Raw genomic sequence first — 20,141 nt, 5'->3', positions numbered from 1 at the left:
GACTACGAAGTAAGAAAAAAATACCGCAGCGGATAAGAAATGGGTTTTGTAGGCAGGGCTCGTACGCGATCGATCAATCAATCCTACCTTGACCCAACCGAACATGTTGATTTTTAGTGGTGACCACATGGTATACCAGTACCTTCTCATTTGCTTTTGGAAGGAAGCTGTCAGTGTTCTTTGCTATTGTCTTGGTATGATTGTTAGGTTGTGGTCGGGTATCCTTAAAGCTTGGATTCAATGGATTGCCAAGACTGCTGAATGAAGAACCTCAGACCTGTCTTGCTTGTTTTCAAGACTCAAGACTCAAGACTCAAGAGTTATTTGTTATTGTTAAACTATATGAACGAGACTAGACCGGAGCCTAGTTTGGACAGCTTGGACAGTTTGGACATTGATCATAATAGAAAGGATGGAATGGAAGCTAAATACGTGATCCCCGGGATAGGGTTATAAGGATAGAGCCCTGCTGATAAAGGAGTAACGACAGGGAGCAAGGTCGATGATTTTGAGAGAGAGAAAAATGGAAAGCGAGTGCAAGTTACCGAGTTACGAATATAAGAGACTTGAATTGTATTTATACCTAGGCACGCACACACACATATACACACACATTATGTATGCTACGTATGCTACGTATGTTATGAAGATATTATGAAGACATCTGTTATTTGTTTTGATCGCGAACATGTGGTGTGTATACAATGTACATCGCAAAGTCATGAACCACACGGTGCAGACGACTAGGTACCTACTCGGTATAGAAATTGAGCCATCAGTAAGCTAAAAAGACAGACAACAGCCACTCTGCCTTGTCTATCACTTTCATACTAACCGTGATGGTGTGGTAACCGCCGTCATGGTCAGCAACAACTTGGTACTACTTAATACCATTTAGGAAGGTTCTCCGTGTTGATGGTCTAAGCACAAAAATGTACTCGAGTACCGGCATTCTAGATTACATAACCATGTCTTGAAGCTTATCGGCTTAAAATTCTAGCTCGTCTCGAAGTACTTGTCTATCAACTGGATCTTCCGATTTCAACTCAAGCTTTATTGACACAATCAAGTGCCGACTATCTTGACCATGCCAATCCGTGCCCAAGGTCTACGGCAGAAACACTCTAATCTTCTTCAAGATGGAATCAATGATCAACGATCAACGATCAACTAACCTCCCACGAAGGCAGGATTCAAGATACTCAAGATATGTTCATTCATCTCCGACCGAGAATATCATCGCTGCTTGAAATTTGCTATCATCACTTGAATGATGACCAAACTTCCTCATCTAGTATCGCTGGACTTAAATGAGTCTTATCATCTGAATGGTTCGCTATTGACATTGCTGTGTGCATTGGTTTTCTTTCCACATGGGAAGAGTGCTTATAAAATGGCCGAAAACAATTGTTATACCCAAAATCATCAAAGAGAGTCTTTGAAGAGTTGGAGAAGACTGCAAAGGAATCGAAAATGAAAGAACGTTGTGATTCTCGGAGAACAATGAAATAAAATTTCTCTTTTATCCTCAATCGCATCTACATTCTTAGTCTCGTATGCGCTTATTCGAGGAATGCTAACACTACTGCTCCATGTCTAACACTCTCTGCTTTGAATTAATAATTTATCAAGATTTTAGCGTAGTGGAAAGTTGCCCTTGAAATCTACATTTTGCTGTCGACATTATGGCAGGAGAGTTCCCAGACAATTCACACCAAGGTGTGGTGGAGGGTGGAGTATCGAAGCCATGGGATCCTACAAGTCTAGCGGTTGGAGGAGCGATGTGTAAGTATCATTCTTGACTGCAGTCTTGCTTGTCTAAACTGACGAATCCAGTGGCATCTCGAGCACCAGCTCCAAGTTTAACTGGTCCTGTCCATCCATTGTTTGCACGCAATAGATGGGAAGTCTCTGACGAGGACTATCAGCTCTTAATACCAAGTATGCGACTTGCCACACGGCTTTTAGAAGTTGGAATGCCGTATTTAGCAAGTTTTTTGCCATCAAGCATCATCTTTGGCTCGCCGCAAGAAGTATCGCACGCTGAACATAGCCATCTTGTCTGTCCACGAGTAATTCCGTTGAAAAACACAGTTTTGATCAAGGATCTTCAAGCAGCAGAGTTGGAGCTTGAAGCCATCGCAAGATGTATCAAATGGAGATTGAATGATAGAATGCATGCGACTCGGAATTGGAATGGTATCACAAGAATAGTAGATTATGGAGAAGCAGACTTCCACGAACTCGATGAGAATGAGATCAGGGAATCGGATTTACAAGCTGCTCAAGCAGGCCAGGTACGACGGCCACTCGTTGTTGCAATTATGGATTTACTATTAGTACCAATGCGTACCCACCCAGTTGATTCCGAAATTCGCCTTAAAGCACAGTTTATGGCGGCAGTTACAATGACTCATGAAATTGGACATGCAATATTCCTCCAAGATTACCGGTCGTTCAACCCACCTTCTGGTGACGAGCCTTACGTTGAGAAAGACGTCGATAGCGAGCTAGGAAGGTCTTTCGTCAGTTGGATTTTTAATGGTTTCCATCCTCAATTCTGCGAATCCTATGATCAAGATGCCAAATTTGGTAGTCTGGGGTGGTCGTTATATTGGCAACCTTTATTTAAAACCAATCAGTTATTTGGCAATGACAAAGAACACAAGCGGCCATTATACGAAAAACTTTATGCAATTCCTATCAGTTATCTCTCAAATACATTTCGGCAGACTTGGTGGGAGGCTAATCAACGCGGTATCCCTCTACATCAACTTGCTGCGACCTTGAAAAAGAGCTTAAACTTGGATTACAGTGACAAATCGGGGGCTGCTATCTCCGTGAAGGCAAATTGGTGGATGGATCCAATTGCAAAACTTCCTAGATGGAAAGGCCACTATAGAATTACAAAGTTCTCTTCGGGCCAGCCTGTCCAAGGACTCGTAAAAGACCAAATCGTCGCGCAAATGAAATTAGAAAAGCAGTCATTTACGTTCACTCTACACGATGAAATAGATAAAAATTACGATGCTGAGCTTGAACGATTGCTAAGAGAACAAACGCCCTGTTCATGGGAAGATAAGGTCATTGCAGGGAATGATAATAGAACGGTAATTGCTTATAGTATCGAGACGCACGACGATGGAATGCTTGATGAGGATATAGGTTATATCCAAGATGATAATTCCGAAGTCGTGACGCAAATCGAAATTCGCTATCGTCCGACAACAGATTTTCAGCCTAGGTCGACAAAACTGATTCCACCAAACAAACTAGTAGAAGAGGCTCGGAAAGAGGTTTGGGCCGAAATAGCTGCCGAAGAAAAAGCAGCAGCCTCTGAGATGTTCGCATCAGGTCCAAAGGTCAAAAAGCGCGGAAGCTCAAACAGTTCTCTCTCAGGACCAAGCAAACGCTTGAGAACATTTGTCGAAGCCGACAAGGTGGATGAGAATTCTACACTTGCAGAAAAAGTTTTGAAAGCACTCAGCCAAGCATCGGCAAATGAGATTGGCCATTGGACAAGAATTCAAGCATGGTACTATTGCTTGCAACATGGTCTTTCGTTGCTCCAGCTACCTAAAACTGCCGCAGCACAACAAGCAAAACTCGACAACGGTACGGAAATAGGGAATAAAATTATGCGAAAAATACAGTACCATCTCCTGGAGAAACTTTGGGGAGAGATTCATGACAATGGTTTAAACCCAGAATCAGTTCTTGTAGCCCAGTACATCCTTGCCCTAATAGATTTCTTTGTGGATGATGATATTGACAGTTTGGCTGTAAGAATGAAACTGCCCGTTCCAAATACTGCTAGTCAGAGGGAGAAGGTCAGAGCTGAGTGTAAACGTTACTTCGAAAGAGTAATCAAGGGCGAGGAATTGAGAGAGCCCTCACCTCGATTCGGTCTCACTTTAGAGCAGCAACTAGCGCCTCTACACAAGTTGGCTCCAGAACCATCCCAATGGTCAGAAGATGATTTAAGATCTTGGTGTCGCCACAAATCAATTCCACAGTGGGGATCCATCTCTGGCCTAATCACCCGCGTCAATCGTTTCAGAGAGGAAGAAAAGAATGTCAAAGTGGGTATAGCCGGACGAATTAAACCTCCTCCTGGTAGGACTGATCGTACCGGCACAGAAATTTATCGTTTTAGCGCGGTCCTCCGACACAGTTCTCTTGATGCTCTCAAAAGCTCTCTTTTCATTGCTGGCAATTTTCCTTCAGACACCGAACTCGATCTCTGGGTTAATTCAGACCATATCCTTCAACCCGGTCCCTTAAGTGAGCAGATCTCCACCGTAGATTGGAAGCGTCTTGTTCTACGTGCATGGCGTACAGCAACTCCTAAAGAACCAATAAAAATCAGCCGAGAAGATCGCATTGAGAAGATAAACAGACATAACGAACTCATCGACAGTAAACTTCGAAGCGAACAGCGAAAGTCTACAAGAGAAGTGACAAATGAAGAAATAGTAATAGAATATCCACATCCTGGATCCGTTCTTAACAAAGTCACGGATATTTCTCAACGCGCACTCGCCTTAACTCGTATCCGTAATGCGCCGGGTACAACACCAGGACAGAGTTATAAGAAACATGATCGTGCTCATTTAATCAAGGGGAGACACTTGAATGATATGATTATGGACTTGGAAGATTTGGAGACGAAGGTGAAGGAGGGTAAGGAGAAGAAAACAGGAATTGGTGATATGGAACAGAGGGAATCGAGGCATTGGAAGGAGCTGAGTGAAAGGGAGGCTAGGAGAATCACGAATATGAAGTTGGTGGAGAACAGATTCACGAAGCAATGGGGGGCAGGTGAGAGATTGGGGGTGGGCGAGGAAGAGGTGCCCGAGGAAGTCAGGGGGAAGAAGGGGAACAAGGGGAAGGAAGTGGAGGAGGATGATTGGCATGAGGATTATGTGTAAGAGAGTTTGCGGATATGCTGTTTGCCTATTCATGTTGTTGCTTATTGTGTTTCTGTAATTCTTGTTTTTTTCATGATTTATCAAACGGGATAGGGTTAACATACATAGTATGAAGATATTTCGTTGCCCATTTGCATCTATATATTCGCCAAGCTTTTAGAAAAGTCGTTTGGTAAACATTTCAAATGTGAGTGAATATTTCGTACTAATTATCATCATATTATTATCCCATCACCGACCCCTCTTCGTGACTTCCAGTAGTATAGTATTCCTTCAACTAATGCTATTTTATACTCTTCCTCTTCCCTCCCTCCACTCCCAAAATCAAACATTCCATCTCTACCTATCTCTCTCTCTCTCTCTCTCTCTCTCTCTCTCTCTCTCTCTCTCTCTCTCTATACACCAATCAAAGTCCATATTCACTCAACACTCATACTCTCTCTCCATCAAAACGGAAGAGAGAAAGGAGAAAAGCTCATCGACTTGATATCCCCCCCCTCCCCCAACAAAATAAATAAATAAAAAGCAAGCAAAAGAGAGACAAAAGAGAGACAAAAAGGGTTCCGTCCGGCATCGAACCGAAGACCTCTTACAATTATGGACCATAACCCAAAGCAATAATTCTACCACTGAACTAGAGAACCCTTGTTTCTTGCTGTTGTATATGGTGTGTGTTACTTGGACTATACTATCTCATTCTCATTCGATATTATTTAGTTTGTGATTAGTGGTTTGTAGGAGCGAAGAGGAGAGAGAGGCTCTTTGTTGGGGAAGAGCAGGGGAGCTGTGGTTTCTTTGAGAATGATGGATTGATTAGAGCTGAGACAAGATGGGGGAGTTCTCTGTTATATGTTGGGGAATGGGTATTGAAAAGGATGATTGATGTATGGAGAAGGCCTCCTTGTAGAAGTGATATTTAGATGGGGGTTGGAGGTTCAACATGCTCTGTGTATTTATATTGGAGGTAAGATGCTACTCACAATTGACTAGTAGACGATATTTTTTGATTTTTTTTGAAGTATTCTACAGAGCTCTCAGAGAAGTTGTGTTTACCTGGTATGCAATTCTCTCGCATCCTTGGATTCGGCGCACTGGGCTGAAAATTGTAAATATGCTCGGTATATCTACACCGGTATATACGTGTAATTCTTCGCTTGAATTACTGAAACTTGTGAGCCTCTACGATGATCTTTGACTGTCATAAATTAAATTGTATCTAAATTTAGGATCAAGTGAGACCATCTAGATTCATCCAAGGTCCTCTACTCCAATCTAACTCATTCAACCAGTCTAGATTTCCGAATGCTCCCACATCATCACCCATTGCATCTATATCATCTACTCCCATCATACCCACATCCACATTCCCATTTCCATTTTCGCCTCCCAACACATCATTCCTATCTTCAACCAACCCAATCCCACTCTTCTCCCCCTCTTGCCCCTGTCCCTGCGAGTTCATACGACCACCAACTCGATGATTCAGAATCTGATCCAAAATCCTCTTCACCAATTTACTCATACGTCCACACAAAAGATAATTCCCCGCACTCGGTTTAATCCACTCAAAAAACCCCACCAACAAACTTAAATTCTGCACAATTTCCGACGTCGGGAGTTTAATCGTCGAGTCATGCGGTGATTTCATCTGTTTAAGGATTTCTACACACAAGACTCCGCTGGATGGAACACCCCAACACATGAGCATCCAATCGTAATCATGATGGTGTTCGACGAAGCGATCGCGTTGGACCCAGAAGAGAACGGTCAGTTGGAGCATTTCGAGAGCGCAGGATATCATGGATTGACCGGAGAGAAGGAGAGATTTGTGAGCGAGTCGTTCGAGCGTGAGTCGTTGTTCGAGATATGAGAGACGTAGACCGATGCGACGCCACAGTACACTATCGGATATCGAAGGAGAGAATACGTCGTTAGGACGGTAATGGGTGTAGCAAGGAAATCCATCGTAGGTTTCTTGTAGACGAGCTAGAAGATCGGTAATGCGGGCATCGCTGATATTACCGGTGAGAGATAGTTCGAGAATTTCATCGGTGATTATGGTGAGATAGCCGTGAGCGCGAATGTACGTTGCATTTGTCATTCTGCCTTCTTGATTCCAGCCATTGGCGTCTAATTTATCCGCGGCGTTTCTTAGAGCTTCGGGTCCTTGGGCAAATACTTCATCGTCGATGTCAAGAGGGAAGCGGAACCGTGTATAGCGGTAACTTAATGCTGGTGGACGACCTGTAAGGTGAGCAGAGCTTTTATCGACATTGAATATTATGGTAAATAAACGTCTTTTACACTCGGATAAGAATGTAACGGGTCCATCATTGTCCGGTTGGCGATGAAGACCAAGTGCTGTTGACATGCTAACCAAATCTCCTATCTGTCTCCAAACAATCAAACTCGCGTCGCCCATAATTACAGTAGCAATAATAAGATTTTGAGTCAAAAGTCCTACCATGACGGTATTAATGTAGTCCATATAGTTAGACAATGTAACACAAGCCTGGATGCAATCTTTTAACTCTAGAGCGAAATGCTTCCGGTCTTTCCTTTGCCCAGGCTGAGTTGTGAAAAAAGCATCTCTTTCAGATAGCGACAAAATGGATTGACATAGAGCCGCAAATATGAGTCCCACGGACTCCCATCTCATATTAGGTCCAGTAATACTGTCTAACCAAGGCTGATAATCTTCCGCCTCCTGTAAATGATGCTCGGAGTTCCTGCATAGATGCGTGGATATACGTTCCATATCATCAAGACGTCTTGGCTCTTTAAACTCCTTTCCCCACTGAGACCACAATGAATGTGCTATTTGTGCTGAAATAACTCTCGGGGTATAAGGACTACACTCGCCCATCCTTTCCAAAAACCATTTTAGCAAATGGTCACATGTTCGTTTGTCGGGCAGTTTTTGCAATATCTTGATTCCGAGCTGGATTCGTGGGGATCCTCCAAATGCATTTCCGGGTAGCATCAGGAAGTTATGAGTCTGGAGACTATCATAAGATGGAAGTGCACCAGAGTCATTGGAGATTTGTATATCGTTACCGATATTATCCCGATTTTCCTCGAATACAGCGGAGAAGTTTGTTGGGCCAAAGAAACCCCCGATTGTATTCTCCCTGGTTCCGTAGGCCTACTATCGGGAGAAAGCAGATGGTCATGTGTAGATATAATAGAAGCAGTGGGAGTGGGAGTGGGAGTGGGAGTGGGGGTTGACAGAATACCGGCAGTTTGTTCGTGCTCCCTACTTGCATTGGATTCCCCTGTATGTGGTCGACGGGTCATAGGCGCTGAGAGGTATACACATTTTGCCGATGCTTTCCGTCGCTTACATCGATCACATACGGGAAGACTATGATCACAAGAAATTTTTGCTTTTCTGCATGGCTCACACGCGGGCTGTTTGCCATTTCGTCTCCGTGGGACAACTCCGTGTCCGTTCTCTCTGCGGACCGACATATATATTGAGTATATAGAAGTTCTAAACAATTATCGCATTACAATGATAGCTAGTTAAAACTCGCATGTAGGACCAAAAAGATGATAAGAAAAATTGAAAAGATGTGTCGAGAAAACATAAGTTGATAGAGGAATAGCAATACCGTTCGTGACGGAGTTCAACGTCGGCACTCGGAGTAAGCTAGATTTTAAATTAATCCCGGCTCAACAATCTAATCATGAGAAAGCCAGCAACATGAATATCAGTTCCAAGCTCCTGAGAGATTATCTGTATCGACTATGTCTACACCGTCTCTAATTACTTCATCGATACCGAAGATAGTTCTTCGATATTCTGGTAGCGACACGTCATTATTAGGTGAATGAAACCACTTTCTAGCATTTTGAGTAGGAGGAACGAGTGTTGTTGACGCCGTCGAGGTACGTTTTCCTTTGTAGGTCTCTTGTTTTATATGGCTTGTAACTGGGATGTTATCTTGCCATTGTCCAAATGAGATAAGTACAAGTAAGTATACCATGAAACCATCACAAGAGCCTCTTACCGTGATATACTTTTCGGCTTGCTTCACAAGAAGTTCCAGATGTACCGTTCTTATATATCAGCAACACAGTTTAACGAGTGCCGTGGATGATGTATTTACTTTTTGCTCATACTGGTGGATTCTTGGACGTAATCATCAGACAGGAACTGCTCCGCAAATGTCTCAAGGGTGATAGTATGGCCACAATCAATGTGCCATATGCCAACTTCACCAGTTTTATTCGTCGTAACAAACTACCATTGTCAACACATCCAAGTGGACTCAATGGGTCTCACTGTTGAACTCCCGTCTGGAATAGAGTAGAGTACATCGTCTAGGATTTTGACAGCCAGTCATATATTTCTTGACTCTCACCACAAATCTTGACTAGGTTTAAATTACGGGCGGCAAGCAGAAATCTCACCATTTTGAAAGCTGATCGCATTGTTGATGGCGAAGGCCACATAGATTGCCCGTCATTCTATAGCTCAAATGTATAGAGAGCATGAGAGCCAGAGCCACTTATTTGGAATATATTACGTGACCTCACTCATAGAAACTGACATCCCAAATCCCCATTGGAAGCATTTTCTCCCATCCACAATGTTGTCAATTTAACCTCGGGATTTGTGGGTACACAAGAAGAGTTATCGACTTTTCTAGACAGTCTTGGAAATTTTCACAACTTATTTGAAGGCGATCAATGTTCCACCAGGCTGAAAGCAAAGTTGCGATTGGCTCCCTTGAATCCAAGCCCTTTTCTTCAGACTCTTCATCTGAAATCCCAAACCTCCTAGCAGACAACAACCGACATTGAAACGCACGGCATTCATATCTCCATTTGTTTCACAGCATTCTCAGTCACGTGTTCTTATTGAAGAAAGGATTTCCTTGTAAATTAAATATATGCCATGGCTCGTGCGACAATAATACCTAGGGATTTCCTAATCGGGTTTTGATCGCGAGAGAACATTTTGGTGGAAGTGCTTCTCTGGTCTTAAATTCTTCAGTCTGATCATGCCCCAGAATACGGATGATCCACTACAAGTGCTTGAGTCCAGCCACTACACGGGATGGTTTCCATCGCTCGGCATATCGCACAGAATTAGGATTCGTGAAGATATCCCAAAAATGTAAATGTAACGAAGGTACCACAACGGTTCATTTTTCATAATGATCGACTTATAGGGCTGGGAAATCTTATATAATATCTATTTCCCATTGATTTCTTAGTATAGCATTCTTGTATACATTCGTTCAACTGTTGGTTAATTGATCTTCACTTCATTCATTTCAAAATACAAATACCAGTACCAGCTGCGCTGTTTACCATTCTTTCATTACCATTCATTATCAACGAAATCAAATCAAATCAAAATGTACTCCTCATCTATCCTCCTCTCCCTAGCCCTCACAACCCTAGCCTCCGCAACCATCATCTCCTCTCCCCACTACCCCCGCGCAAACACCAGCACCTCCAGCACCTCCTCCGCCTGCGTTCCCGCCGGCGCAATCCACATGATCGTTGCCCGCGCCTCCACCGAATCCCCCGGCGAGGGAATCATCGGTTCCGTAGCCACCATGGTCAAAGCCTCTCTCCCTGGCTCCGACTCCGAAGCCGTAGATTATCCAGCTACACTCACTCAATACCAAGCCTCCGAAGCGTCGGGCGTAGCCGCCATGCAGAAATTGGTACAGGCGTATGCGGAAAGGTGTCCCGGGAGTAAGATGGCGGTGATGGGGTATTCACAGGGTGCGCAGGTGGCGGCGGATGTTATGTGTGGGACTTCTGAAACGGGGTTTGCTGGGAACACTCAGGCGTTGTCGGCAAATATTAGTAGTAATGGTGAGTTTTATTTATCTCATTGACAATTCGGAACTTAGGAAGAGCGGACTTGACTAATGGAAAACTCAGTCGTGGCAATGGTTCTAATGGGCGATCCATCCCACGTCCCCGCCGAAACATTCAACGCCGGTACTGCCAAGAACAATGGGCTTTTTGCCCGTCAAAATATTGCCGCCTGTCCTACCGAAAAAACAGTCTCTTATTGTGACAACCAAGATGAGTAAGTCATTCCCTCTTCCCTAATATCCCCCAGCTCCTCTCCCCCACTCCCCAACTCAAATCAACCAATCTAACCCCCTCCCCCCAGATTCTGCGACTCCGGTAACTCCCTCCAAGTCCACCTCTCCTACGTCACCACCTACGGAACCGCCGCGGCGAAATTCATCACCGATAAAATGTCTGGTGAAACCCCCTCTTCCACTTCCACTTCCACAAACGGAACCGCAAATGCAAAAAGCGCACAGGATCTTACGCGCGCCGCGACTACTACTACTAGTACGAATGATGTTGCAAAGATGGGCGTATCTTGGGGTATGCTAGTTGTCTTTCTTGGGCTGGGAGTTTTGATTTAGGATCCGGGTTTGGGTTTGATTTTGTTTTGATTTCGGGTATTGATGTTTTGTGTTTCATTTCTTTTTCTTTTCAAGGATGTGTGTGATGGAAAACTAATAGGCATGGCATCGTTTATGGGACTTCGCGACAGAAAATAGGCGTAGGCTATGCTGGGCGTAGGGGGCGATAAAAGAAAAGGAAAGGGTTAATTGATATCCATTTCTTTCTATTTCATGATTTTCAAATTTCATTTCGAACATCTATCAGATGGTATTGGATACCAAAAGAGTAGTTGATCATATAAATACTTCAATTTATTTAGAACTAAATTTATTTTATACTACCAAATGAGTAGAATCGAGAAGATTTTGTTTTACAGTGTTATCTTCTTGTACGATATATGATACGTGAATCCGATACAACATACCAAACCCAACAATCCAAGCAAAACTTGGGAATTTCACTCAGCTAGCCAACTAGCAAACAACTCTGTTGTGTATCTACGAAATACTTCTGCATATCTCATCATCACATTACAACCTCATTTTCAACCAAGGGCATACAGATACCATTTGTTTAATTTCCCCTCTTCCCATACATACATGACCGCAAAACTCATCATACCCACCCCGGATAAAATAGATAGCTCAGAAAACTTCCTTCTCTCTGTGATTCAATATTGTGATGCGTGAAAACTGTCAATACAATATAAACTATCTAATGTGCCAATCACAACTCTAACGTCAAGATATACAGACACCCACCCACTGATCGCGAGAATACATTTACAGCGCTCAGTGGAAACCCACTCTAGCATCAAAAATATCTACTTTACGTTACGTTACGCTCATGCGCTCGTTACTCATTCGCTTAAAGCTCCCATTCCAAGACTTAATCTCTATTGGGTACCCCTAGGACTTCAATCGTATCTTTGTCTTTATTTCCGTCTCCATCTCCATCTCCGTCGCTACTTCTACGAATATCCGGGCTTGGTTTCGTGGAAGGTTTACTCCCGCTCCCACTCTCATTTCCCTCTCCGCTGCTACTCGTCGGTATGTGACTTCCTGTTTCTTTATCACCAGCATCATCAATAAAGACAACATGCCGGTTTACCCCTTCATCTCCATCATCCTTTACATCCTCATCCTTACTATCAACCGAGCCACCTTTCCAACTCGAACTATCTCCGCCCCCACTCCGCCCCGACCCCCTTTTCAATTCCGGACTGGGGGTTCTCGGTCCCGGATGTGCAGGATAATGCAAATTGTGCTTCGCCTTCCTATGAATATGTTTCTTCTCACTCTCCTCTATCCTATCCGTCTCAGCCTGTTTCCTTCTCGTAACTCTTCCCTGTCGTCTCGTATACCTGTTCAGACTCTCACATAGCCGATCTAATACCCATTCACTCTCGCTAACATCCGCTAGCATCGGACTATCCTCACCAATCCAATCCCATTCGACCAATCCCTCATCTTCCTCTTCCTCCTCAACTTCCTTCGCATTATGCGTGCTAAATCGGATTAAGCGAGTGAACTCCACCCATTCCTCATAACTATATTTCTTTGGCTTATCAGCTCGTAGATCATTCGCGACGCGTTTGATAGCTGTTGCTAATTTTCGGGCTAGATCATGTTCGGTATGTTCAGGAGGTTCCTCAATTTCCTCAACAACCTGGCCCAGAGAGGATTCTGGATCTGGATCGACGTCGCCAATTATAGGTATTTGTCTATCATCCGGATTTTGCACATCGAAACCATGACGAATACGCTTTTTAGCTTCTCTTTCATCTGTCTTTTTCGACAACCATGCATGTATTCTTGGATGATTCATGAGAAAATCATGCCAAACCCCTGCTTTAGGCATAATTGTCCAATCAGCTAATGTAAATGTACCACGATTAATGGCTGCTATAACAGTAGAACTCATATCTGAAATGAGAATAGTCATTGTAGGTATTGCAATCAAAGACCAAACGACAAAGAAGGGTTTCCCAGCATTGGATTTTGGTGCAAAATCGCCATAACCAATAGTTAAGAGAGAAACGTAGCAAAAATACAAAGCCTGAAAGTATGTTAAGTCTTGTTCACGCTTTTCGGCTCTCCAGAAAACAGTGGCACCTCCGCACCAAAGAATTGAAAAGGCGAAAATAGACATGGATAGTGCGTAGTATTGCTTGAATTTTCGTACATTAGTTTGAATCTGGCGCATGGCATCAAAGCGATCCTTTTCTTCTCTGAGTAGAATTAATTTCTCTCGACGCTTAGCATGCTTTACTCTGGGAGATTTGTTTTCGATGTGTTTTTGAAGCTTAGCGTCGCGACTAAGAGGAATAAATGAATTGTGCGTCATCCCAGCTCCCCCTCGACCACCAGAGGAATGAACTCTCCTTTGATGGAAAGTGATATTCCGGCCTTGGATATCAAAATGACCATACTGGTCAAGCGAGGGACGACGCATTAAACCTGAACCGGAAGCTCCTGAAGAATCTCCAACTGCACTACGGTGACGTATGTCAGATTTGGGAGGTAAGCCGAGACGGTCCCGAATCTCTTTCTCATTCGTAACTGAGCGACCAAAGGTTTCCTGTTGTTGACGTATTGCATGATGCTTGACAATCTTGTCCTGTGACATACCAGAAGCGAATTTGCGCAAACTGTTGATCATAAGACCAAGGAAGATGATACCAATGACAGCATATGGAAAAAGCAGCCCTCGACCAAGACTGTTATTAGGTACGAAATCTCCGAAACCGACCGTCAAGATTGTGACATCGCAGAAATAGAGAGCATCAGCGTATTGAAAGCCACAGACTGTTTGATAAACTCCGGCTCCACCAGCTAACCATATAAAGAACATCATGGTTTGTAAGATCAAAGTTCTTTGATCGTCATCGAGTTCAAAATGTTGTGGGTAATGACCAAGGAAATAGCCAAGCATATTGACCATGAGAACCACTGACCCTACGAGATATAACGAAGCCGCCATGACTGCGGACCAGAATCCCTGAGACCAAGTTTGACCAGGACGAATAGGTGGGACGTACTCGTTCATAGCTAATAAGATACCGATAAGCTATGAAATACATATTAGAATTGAAATTGGTACAAGGACCTTAGACTCACGATGCCAGTAGACAAGTACCAAAAGATTATCGATAGAGGTAATGCGACGATATACCTGACCCTGCGCATAAAGTTCAGGAGCAAAAAAAGATTGCCAGCAAACCCACATCCAAGAGAAATAGCATTTAGGATGATTTCCCTTAAATTCAAATTAGTAACATTCATGAGTTTCTTCAGAGATCTCCCACCATTGTGGATCAGGTATGCCAACACCATTTTCATCAGCACCAAATGGCAATTGTCCATCATCGGGTAGGTCAGCTCTCCATTTTGTAACCAGAGCGGAAATCGACAAAACATTTGCCAAGGGTCCAATTGTGGCAGCGATGAGAGGGAATGCGGTTGATGCAACCCACCAATCTCTATTGGACTATGGGTTAGTGTATAAGATTAAGTGAAGAAGATGAACTCAACGAACTGTGGTAGATCATCCGTCTTTGCTCTGAATTTGAACCTCCCAATTCTAAGTAGACCTGGCCCTGACAGTTCATTATTCAAAGTGAGCCGACTACCGTTATCACCGCCGTTGGGAATAGTGTGGCCATTGTTCATGAAGCTAGCTTCAGAATTGTTGCCCGCCATTGTCATGGTTTATTGAGCGAGATCATCATGTCTCTGGTTCCTGTCTCACTCCTCAAGTAGTTGCGCTTGTTGTTATTGACCGGCGGATTTTGTAATTGAATTTTCTTGAAAGGGCAGACTTCAATTTTCCTCACTTGCTTTCTTTACCCGGATATCTATTCAAGAACTCGAATTGATATCGGCCGATGCCTTTGTTCCTTGGCAGTCCACCGAGCTTAACCTTGGTTAGGTATATACACGCTAACGGTGAATTGAGTTGATGTACTTCTCTCAAGCTTTGAAATTCGAATATCTTCAAAATCAAAAGCGGTCATCTAGAATCAAGATAAGTACCCGTGGACACAAAAGAACGAAGAGAATGTAAAGTAAACTAAGTCTCCGTAGTGGGATGATAGCTTCCTAGAGATTTGATCGCCATCACGCTGCATGCGAAATGCCGGGGTATACATGCGGACTAGATTACGTAAGGTCAACTAATGCATGAGAATGTGATCTAGATCGTTCCCAGAACTTCGATCGTGTTTGTTAAAGCTTTCGGGGGATTCCACCGGATAAGTATCGAAGATAGCAATACTATTGTGAATGCAATTTCAACAGCTTGAATGAGAAAGGAGGAATTGTGCAGAATGCCATTTACATTGGAGTTGGGCAAAGTTACTTGTCAGTCTCTCTGTGCTGCTCATCATTCATCGAGACCTACAAACATTGGCACATAGGTACACGAAACTTGTGCGGGGAAGCTGCTTGCGAAGAAGCAGCTCCCGGTTCAAATAGATGAAGCCATTTAAAGCTGTAGAAACATTTTCAGATTTGTCCAATACACTTCATTCGTTAGAGCTCAAGGATATGTATGACGAGTTTAGTCGTATGCGGACGGAATAAATGATAGGCGTTCGTGGCTTAAAACATCCTGATTGGCGTTTAAATAAAGTTTCTTTTCGCATGCTTTAGATCTATATCTAAATGATGATATAACAAATGAAAAAGGTGCTCTCATCTACTCCTATTATCGCATTAGTGTTGAGACGATGAGAGTAGCTTCAAGTCTCAGTGTCCGCTGACATATAAACAATTCCAAATGTACAAATTTTGCTTTTCTATTTTTCAACCCAACTGATATATACCCAACGCCTTGCCTTCACTTGGCCCATATTTACTAAAGAAAAAATATTGTCTGAAGAGACAAAGATAGTATGTACTCATTCGGCCTCTTCTCGACCACCCACCCTTTCTACAAGCCTGATAGAGCATTAGCAACGTTGAAAAGATATACCTCTCAGACGAAGGAACGTACCGGAATATGCTAACTGCAAAAGTCATTCCCCATGCGAGTAATGCTATAGTTATTATGGCACAGAGTGTTTTAGCTCTATGACATACCACACCGTTGTATCCCGTGTTTCCGACTTTACAGCTCCCGTTGTCGTCTGATATGGCATCAAAAGCTAATGTCAAATTAGAAGCCTCAAGAATAATGAAAAAGAGATCTAAAAGAACGAGTCGAATTTTGGCTTTCGGTGCTCGAAGGCCTAAAGGTTTACCCGTATATTCATCCCAGGTCATGTAGAGAGTATACGGAATTGCAATCACATCTACTACAATTGCCATAGTTGTAGATGGACTTTGAGAATAGGAGTATTTATTCGAAAGATGATGAACCGAGCTTGCAATGCTCAAGGCGATAATTGAAGTTATAAGCACAATAAGTCGAAAAATAAGGGGAACATAAGGGTTCATGAGAATGGTTTGCTAGATACCGTTAGCCAATCATTCATCACCAAAGTAGAGTGTGGAGCTTACCTGCACGCGTTTTAAAAAGGTTTCCCGTTTCCTTTTGTTGTATATGAGAGATGTAATGTTATCATCATCGTCACCTTCACCCTTCTCAAGATCCCCGCACCATGGTCTATCGTAACCGGGAGTTAAATTATTTAAAAATGACTGATCGACTAATTTGCGATCCTCTCCTTCGGGTATACCATACGATGATGCTTTGATAAAGGTTCGCCATACAGCTGCATTTGGTTGTACCCCAGCTCTAAGAATGACAGGTTCCGCGTCTCTAGCATGATCCCATTTCCTACCTCTGACCGGTTCGCGCAAACCTCCAAAGAAACCCGTCTCTACTTTCTTGTCGCTTATGGCATTGTAGGTATCATCATCGGAGTCAACATATCCATCGAGAGATATTCTTCGCGAAGATTGGGTTGGTGTAGAATTATGCTGTGCTGGATGTATTCTCGAAGGGGTGGAAACTCTTTTGGGCGGTAGCGATGCTGGGTCGTTGTCTTCATATGAATCTATCCAGGCTTTTGACAGGTAAGCTCAGGTCGAGAATTCGACTGTGGGCCAATAACTTACAAGGAAGTGAACGAACCTCTCTTTGAGCTGCTCGATTCTGTGCATGCGTGCTAGTTGTCGATTGTGTGTTTTGCGTACTGTAGGTCCTATAAGAGGCAGACGAGTAGGTTTTGGGGCGAACGGCATGCTGAGAACCAGCTCTCTTTTTCCCTTTCATGGCAACATTCTCCGATGAACCGACGCTCGCAGAATCCGAGAATTGATGTGGGACCGTGAGGGAATCATGCTGAAAATTATTATTATATGCTTCGAATGGTAGTCCCAGGCCTGGTGTGGTCCGTGGCAATCTATCTGATGTTGCCATAGTACTAGGATATTCCCCGATTCGTGTGTCGCAGAGTTAAGACGATGAAATTTTTGACACTTCTTGCAATTCTTTCTTCCAGTCCTAACACGCGATGGAGCAACCCTGAACGACGCTTCAATCGCGGTCGACCCCTCTCCTATTCCTGCATTGTTGCCTTTCGTAATAAGAAATGAAACACGAATTAGCTTTAGTTCTGAATTGAAGAGGATAAGAAAGGAAATTGATTGATTGAGGGGAAAAGAAGTGAGTAAATGAGTGTACGAATGAATAATGGATTAGAAGAAAGAATTGAAGAAAGTGACAAGAGGAATTTAGAATTGAAATTTTGGATGTTTGTTTCGCGGTTAGTTAAGATTAGAGATGTAGTTGCAATTCTGTAGCTATGAATAAAAGATTAAATGATCTACGGAGGACCACACAAGCCCATTAAACATCTCTGGGATTGTACGGATTTTATGGATTATTACCATAAACGAAACGCTGTGAAGGTGGGAGAGCAAGGGGGCGAGTGCTGATAATAACCATGAAAATGATGATAATAAGACAATTCAAGGTGTAAATTGGAATTTGGGAACATGGGGGAGTGTGTAAGCTTTACAAGGGTTCCGTAGCAGGTGTCTTCAATTGCAGGTAGCATTGTGAATATATATATATACGTTGTGAATATATATATACGTTGTGAATATATATACGTATACGTTGTGAATATATACGTTGTGAATATATATATACCTTGGGTATACACACACATATATATATTCATGGTATTCACGATATTCACGATATTCACAGTATTCCGGTACATAGGAGGTGTGTTCCTACCTAGCTAGGTGGTGGGTAGATCCTCACGTGGCACTATATATGGAGTAGGTACCTCTCTCCTACCTAGGTAAGATCTCTACCTAGGTCGATATTACTTGCATCGTGTCGTATTGGTGAATCTTCACCCACTTCTTCCCTCCATTTCACCCACCAAATGCTCACAATACCTATCGAGCCTATCATCTCACTCCTCACTCACCCGCCTAGTACACATCTATCTAGATCAATCTCTTCTTCTCCCCCCACTTGAAAAATATTCGACTCCATGTACTCACTCGTACTAGGTATTTATTCACTAGGTAGCTATTCAAGGTTATCCTCATGCGTCATTCTACCTACAAGCAAGTACAAGTGAAAATGGATCTTATTATCTTAGCTCAGCCTCCATGAATCCAGGCAAAAAGGTTTTCAATTTTGGGGTTTTTTTGTAGCTTGACGTTCATCTACTGGTAATCTAATCAGTCAAAAAGAGAAAGAAAGAAAGAAGGGCAAAACGTTACTCACCTAACCATCACCGTCTTCTCATCATACCTCACTATCATACATACTCCAATGCAATTGAAGTAACAAACACCATTTCACGAGCAGACGAATAACGACCATTTTACGTATAACGCCTAACGATCTTGTACGACATAATACCCATCTCGAGAATTGGAATTGTCTGATTGTACAAATTTTCCATCTAATTTTCTGGTCCACGAAGAACGAACTATGCGCCTCTACCTACTTCCCATCTCCACGCGGCGAACCCTCATTTACTGCCAGCGACTTAATGTTACCACTACAAATGAGGTTTCCTTGCTAGATAAGACAACTACAAAGGCGAATAACCTTTGGAATAGTTGGGAGAAGAAGGAATCAGGATGGCAGAAGAAGGTGGTCGATTTTGGGAACAAGGCTCTGCAAAGAATACCCTATGAAGAATGGGGTTTAAAATCGATTCCTCCCTTATCCAAACAAAGGCGAGCAGAAGAATTGAGCGATAGAGAGAAAGTTGAGATCTCATTTCCCTCAAATTTTCTTCCACAGGAAAACATTTCGAAAATCTTGCAAGTACTTGGTACAGAGAGAAGACAACTTCACAAGACGAGGTTATGGGGTTCAATCATTGGAATGCCTTTAGTTGCTCCCTTCGCGCTTGTTCCGATGTAAGTGCAGCTATAACCTCGCCGATAATCTTCGGAAGCTAATATCACTCAGTATTCCAAATTTACCTTTCTTCTATCTATGCTTTCGTGCATATAGTCATTGGAAAGCGCTTGCAGGGTCTAAACACATCGACTTCCTTTTGAAGGAAAATCTCATTGCACCAAAGCCATCCAAGATATTAGACGAGTTATATTTGAGGAACAAGATTCCGTCTCCCGACTCGAAAAGCGCGGCTGATACACTTTCATCAAGTTCGAATGTATCGGATGTTGAGACCATGCTACTTCATGCTTCTGATGGAAAGGAAATTGCCACAGCATTAGACATACCGGAATTGCAAATGGAACTTGATCGAGCAGTATGGCAAGTAGAAAATGATCTGGAAGCTAAAAGGAAAATGAGGGAGGAAAAAGACCAATTGGCCTTGACCAAGGAGGAGGCCAAGAAAAAATAGATGGCTTGTTGTACATTCGT

At 43.0% G+C, this 20,141-nt stretch overlaps 6 protein-coding genes across 6 annotated transcripts; 3 read left to right on the top strand and 3 right to left on the bottom strand.

The window, feature by feature from the left end:
* Nucleotides 1-1,685: 1,685 nt before the first annotated feature.
* Bfra_004117 (uncharacterized protein) lies at nucleotides 1,686-4,931 on the top strand (the record flags this gene model as incomplete). Its single annotated transcript, XM_037334522.1, has 2 exons — nucleotides 1,686-1,785; nucleotides 1,837-4,931. 2 exons carry the CDS (start codon nucleotides 1,686-1,688, stop codon nucleotides 4,929-4,931), a joined length of 3,195 nt encoding a protein of 1,064 aa, XP_037193056.1.
* A 1,228-nt stretch (nucleotides 4,932-6,159) lies between these two features.
* Nucleotides 6,160-8,353, bottom strand: Bfra_004116 (putative fungal specific transcription factor protein; the record flags this gene model as incomplete). The annotated part of the gene is made up of 2 exons (XM_037334521.1): nucleotides 6,160-8,076; nucleotides 8,276-8,353. The coding sequence occupies 2 exons, from the start codon at nucleotides 8,351-8,353 to the stop codon at nucleotides 6,160-6,162; spliced, it is 1,995 nt and encodes a 664-aa protein (XP_037193055.1).
* Nucleotides 8,354-10,300: 1,947 nt separating this feature from the next.
* Nucleotides 10,301-11,341, top strand: Bfra_004115 (putative carbohydrate esterase family 5 protein; the record flags this gene model as incomplete). Its single annotated transcript, XM_037334520.1, has 3 exons — nucleotides 10,301-10,769; nucleotides 10,839-10,989; nucleotides 11,077-11,341. 3 exons carry the CDS (start codon nucleotides 10,301-10,303, stop codon nucleotides 11,339-11,341), a joined length of 885 nt encoding a protein of 294 aa, XP_037193054.1.
* An 871-nt stretch (nucleotides 11,342-12,212) lies between these two features.
* Nucleotides 12,213-15,025, bottom strand: Bfra_004114 (putative potassium channel protein; the record flags this gene model as incomplete). Its single annotated transcript, XM_037334519.1, has 4 exons — nucleotides 12,213-14,393; nucleotides 14,444-14,582; nucleotides 14,632-14,805; nucleotides 14,862-15,025. The coding sequence occupies 4 exons, from the start codon at nucleotides 15,023-15,025 to the stop codon at nucleotides 12,213-12,215; spliced, it is 2,658 nt and encodes an 885-aa protein (XP_037193053.1).
* Nucleotides 15,026-16,224: 1,199 nt separating this feature from the next.
* On the bottom strand, nucleotides 16,225-17,690 carry Bfra_004113 (uncharacterized protein; the record flags this gene model as incomplete). Its single annotated transcript, XM_037334518.1, has 4 exons — nucleotides 16,225-16,264; nucleotides 16,320-16,774; nucleotides 16,826-17,334; nucleotides 17,387-17,690. 4 exons carry the CDS (start codon nucleotides 17,688-17,690, stop codon nucleotides 16,225-16,227), a joined length of 1,308 nt encoding a protein of 435 aa, XP_037193052.1.
* A 1,539-nt stretch (nucleotides 17,691-19,229) lies between these two features.
* Bfra_004112 (uncharacterized protein) lies at nucleotides 19,230-20,121 on the top strand (the record flags this gene model as incomplete). The annotated part of the gene is made up of 2 exons (XM_037334517.1): nucleotides 19,230-19,666; nucleotides 19,719-20,121. 2 exons carry the CDS (start codon nucleotides 19,230-19,232, stop codon nucleotides 20,119-20,121), a joined length of 840 nt encoding a protein of 279 aa, XP_037193051.1.
* Nucleotides 20,122-20,141: the final 20 nt, after the last annotated feature.

The sequence above is a fragment of the Botrytis fragariae genome, assembly GCF_013461495.1.
Source record: "Botrytis fragariae strain BVB16 chromosome Unknown tig00000050, whole genome shotgun sequence".
Lineage (NCBI taxonomy): Eukaryota > Fungi > Ascomycota > Leotiomycetes > Helotiales > Sclerotiniaceae > Botrytis > Botrytis fragariae.
The sequence above is the reverse complement of the archived record's forward strand: the minus strand, read 5'-3'. Positions and strand labels throughout refer to the sequence as shown.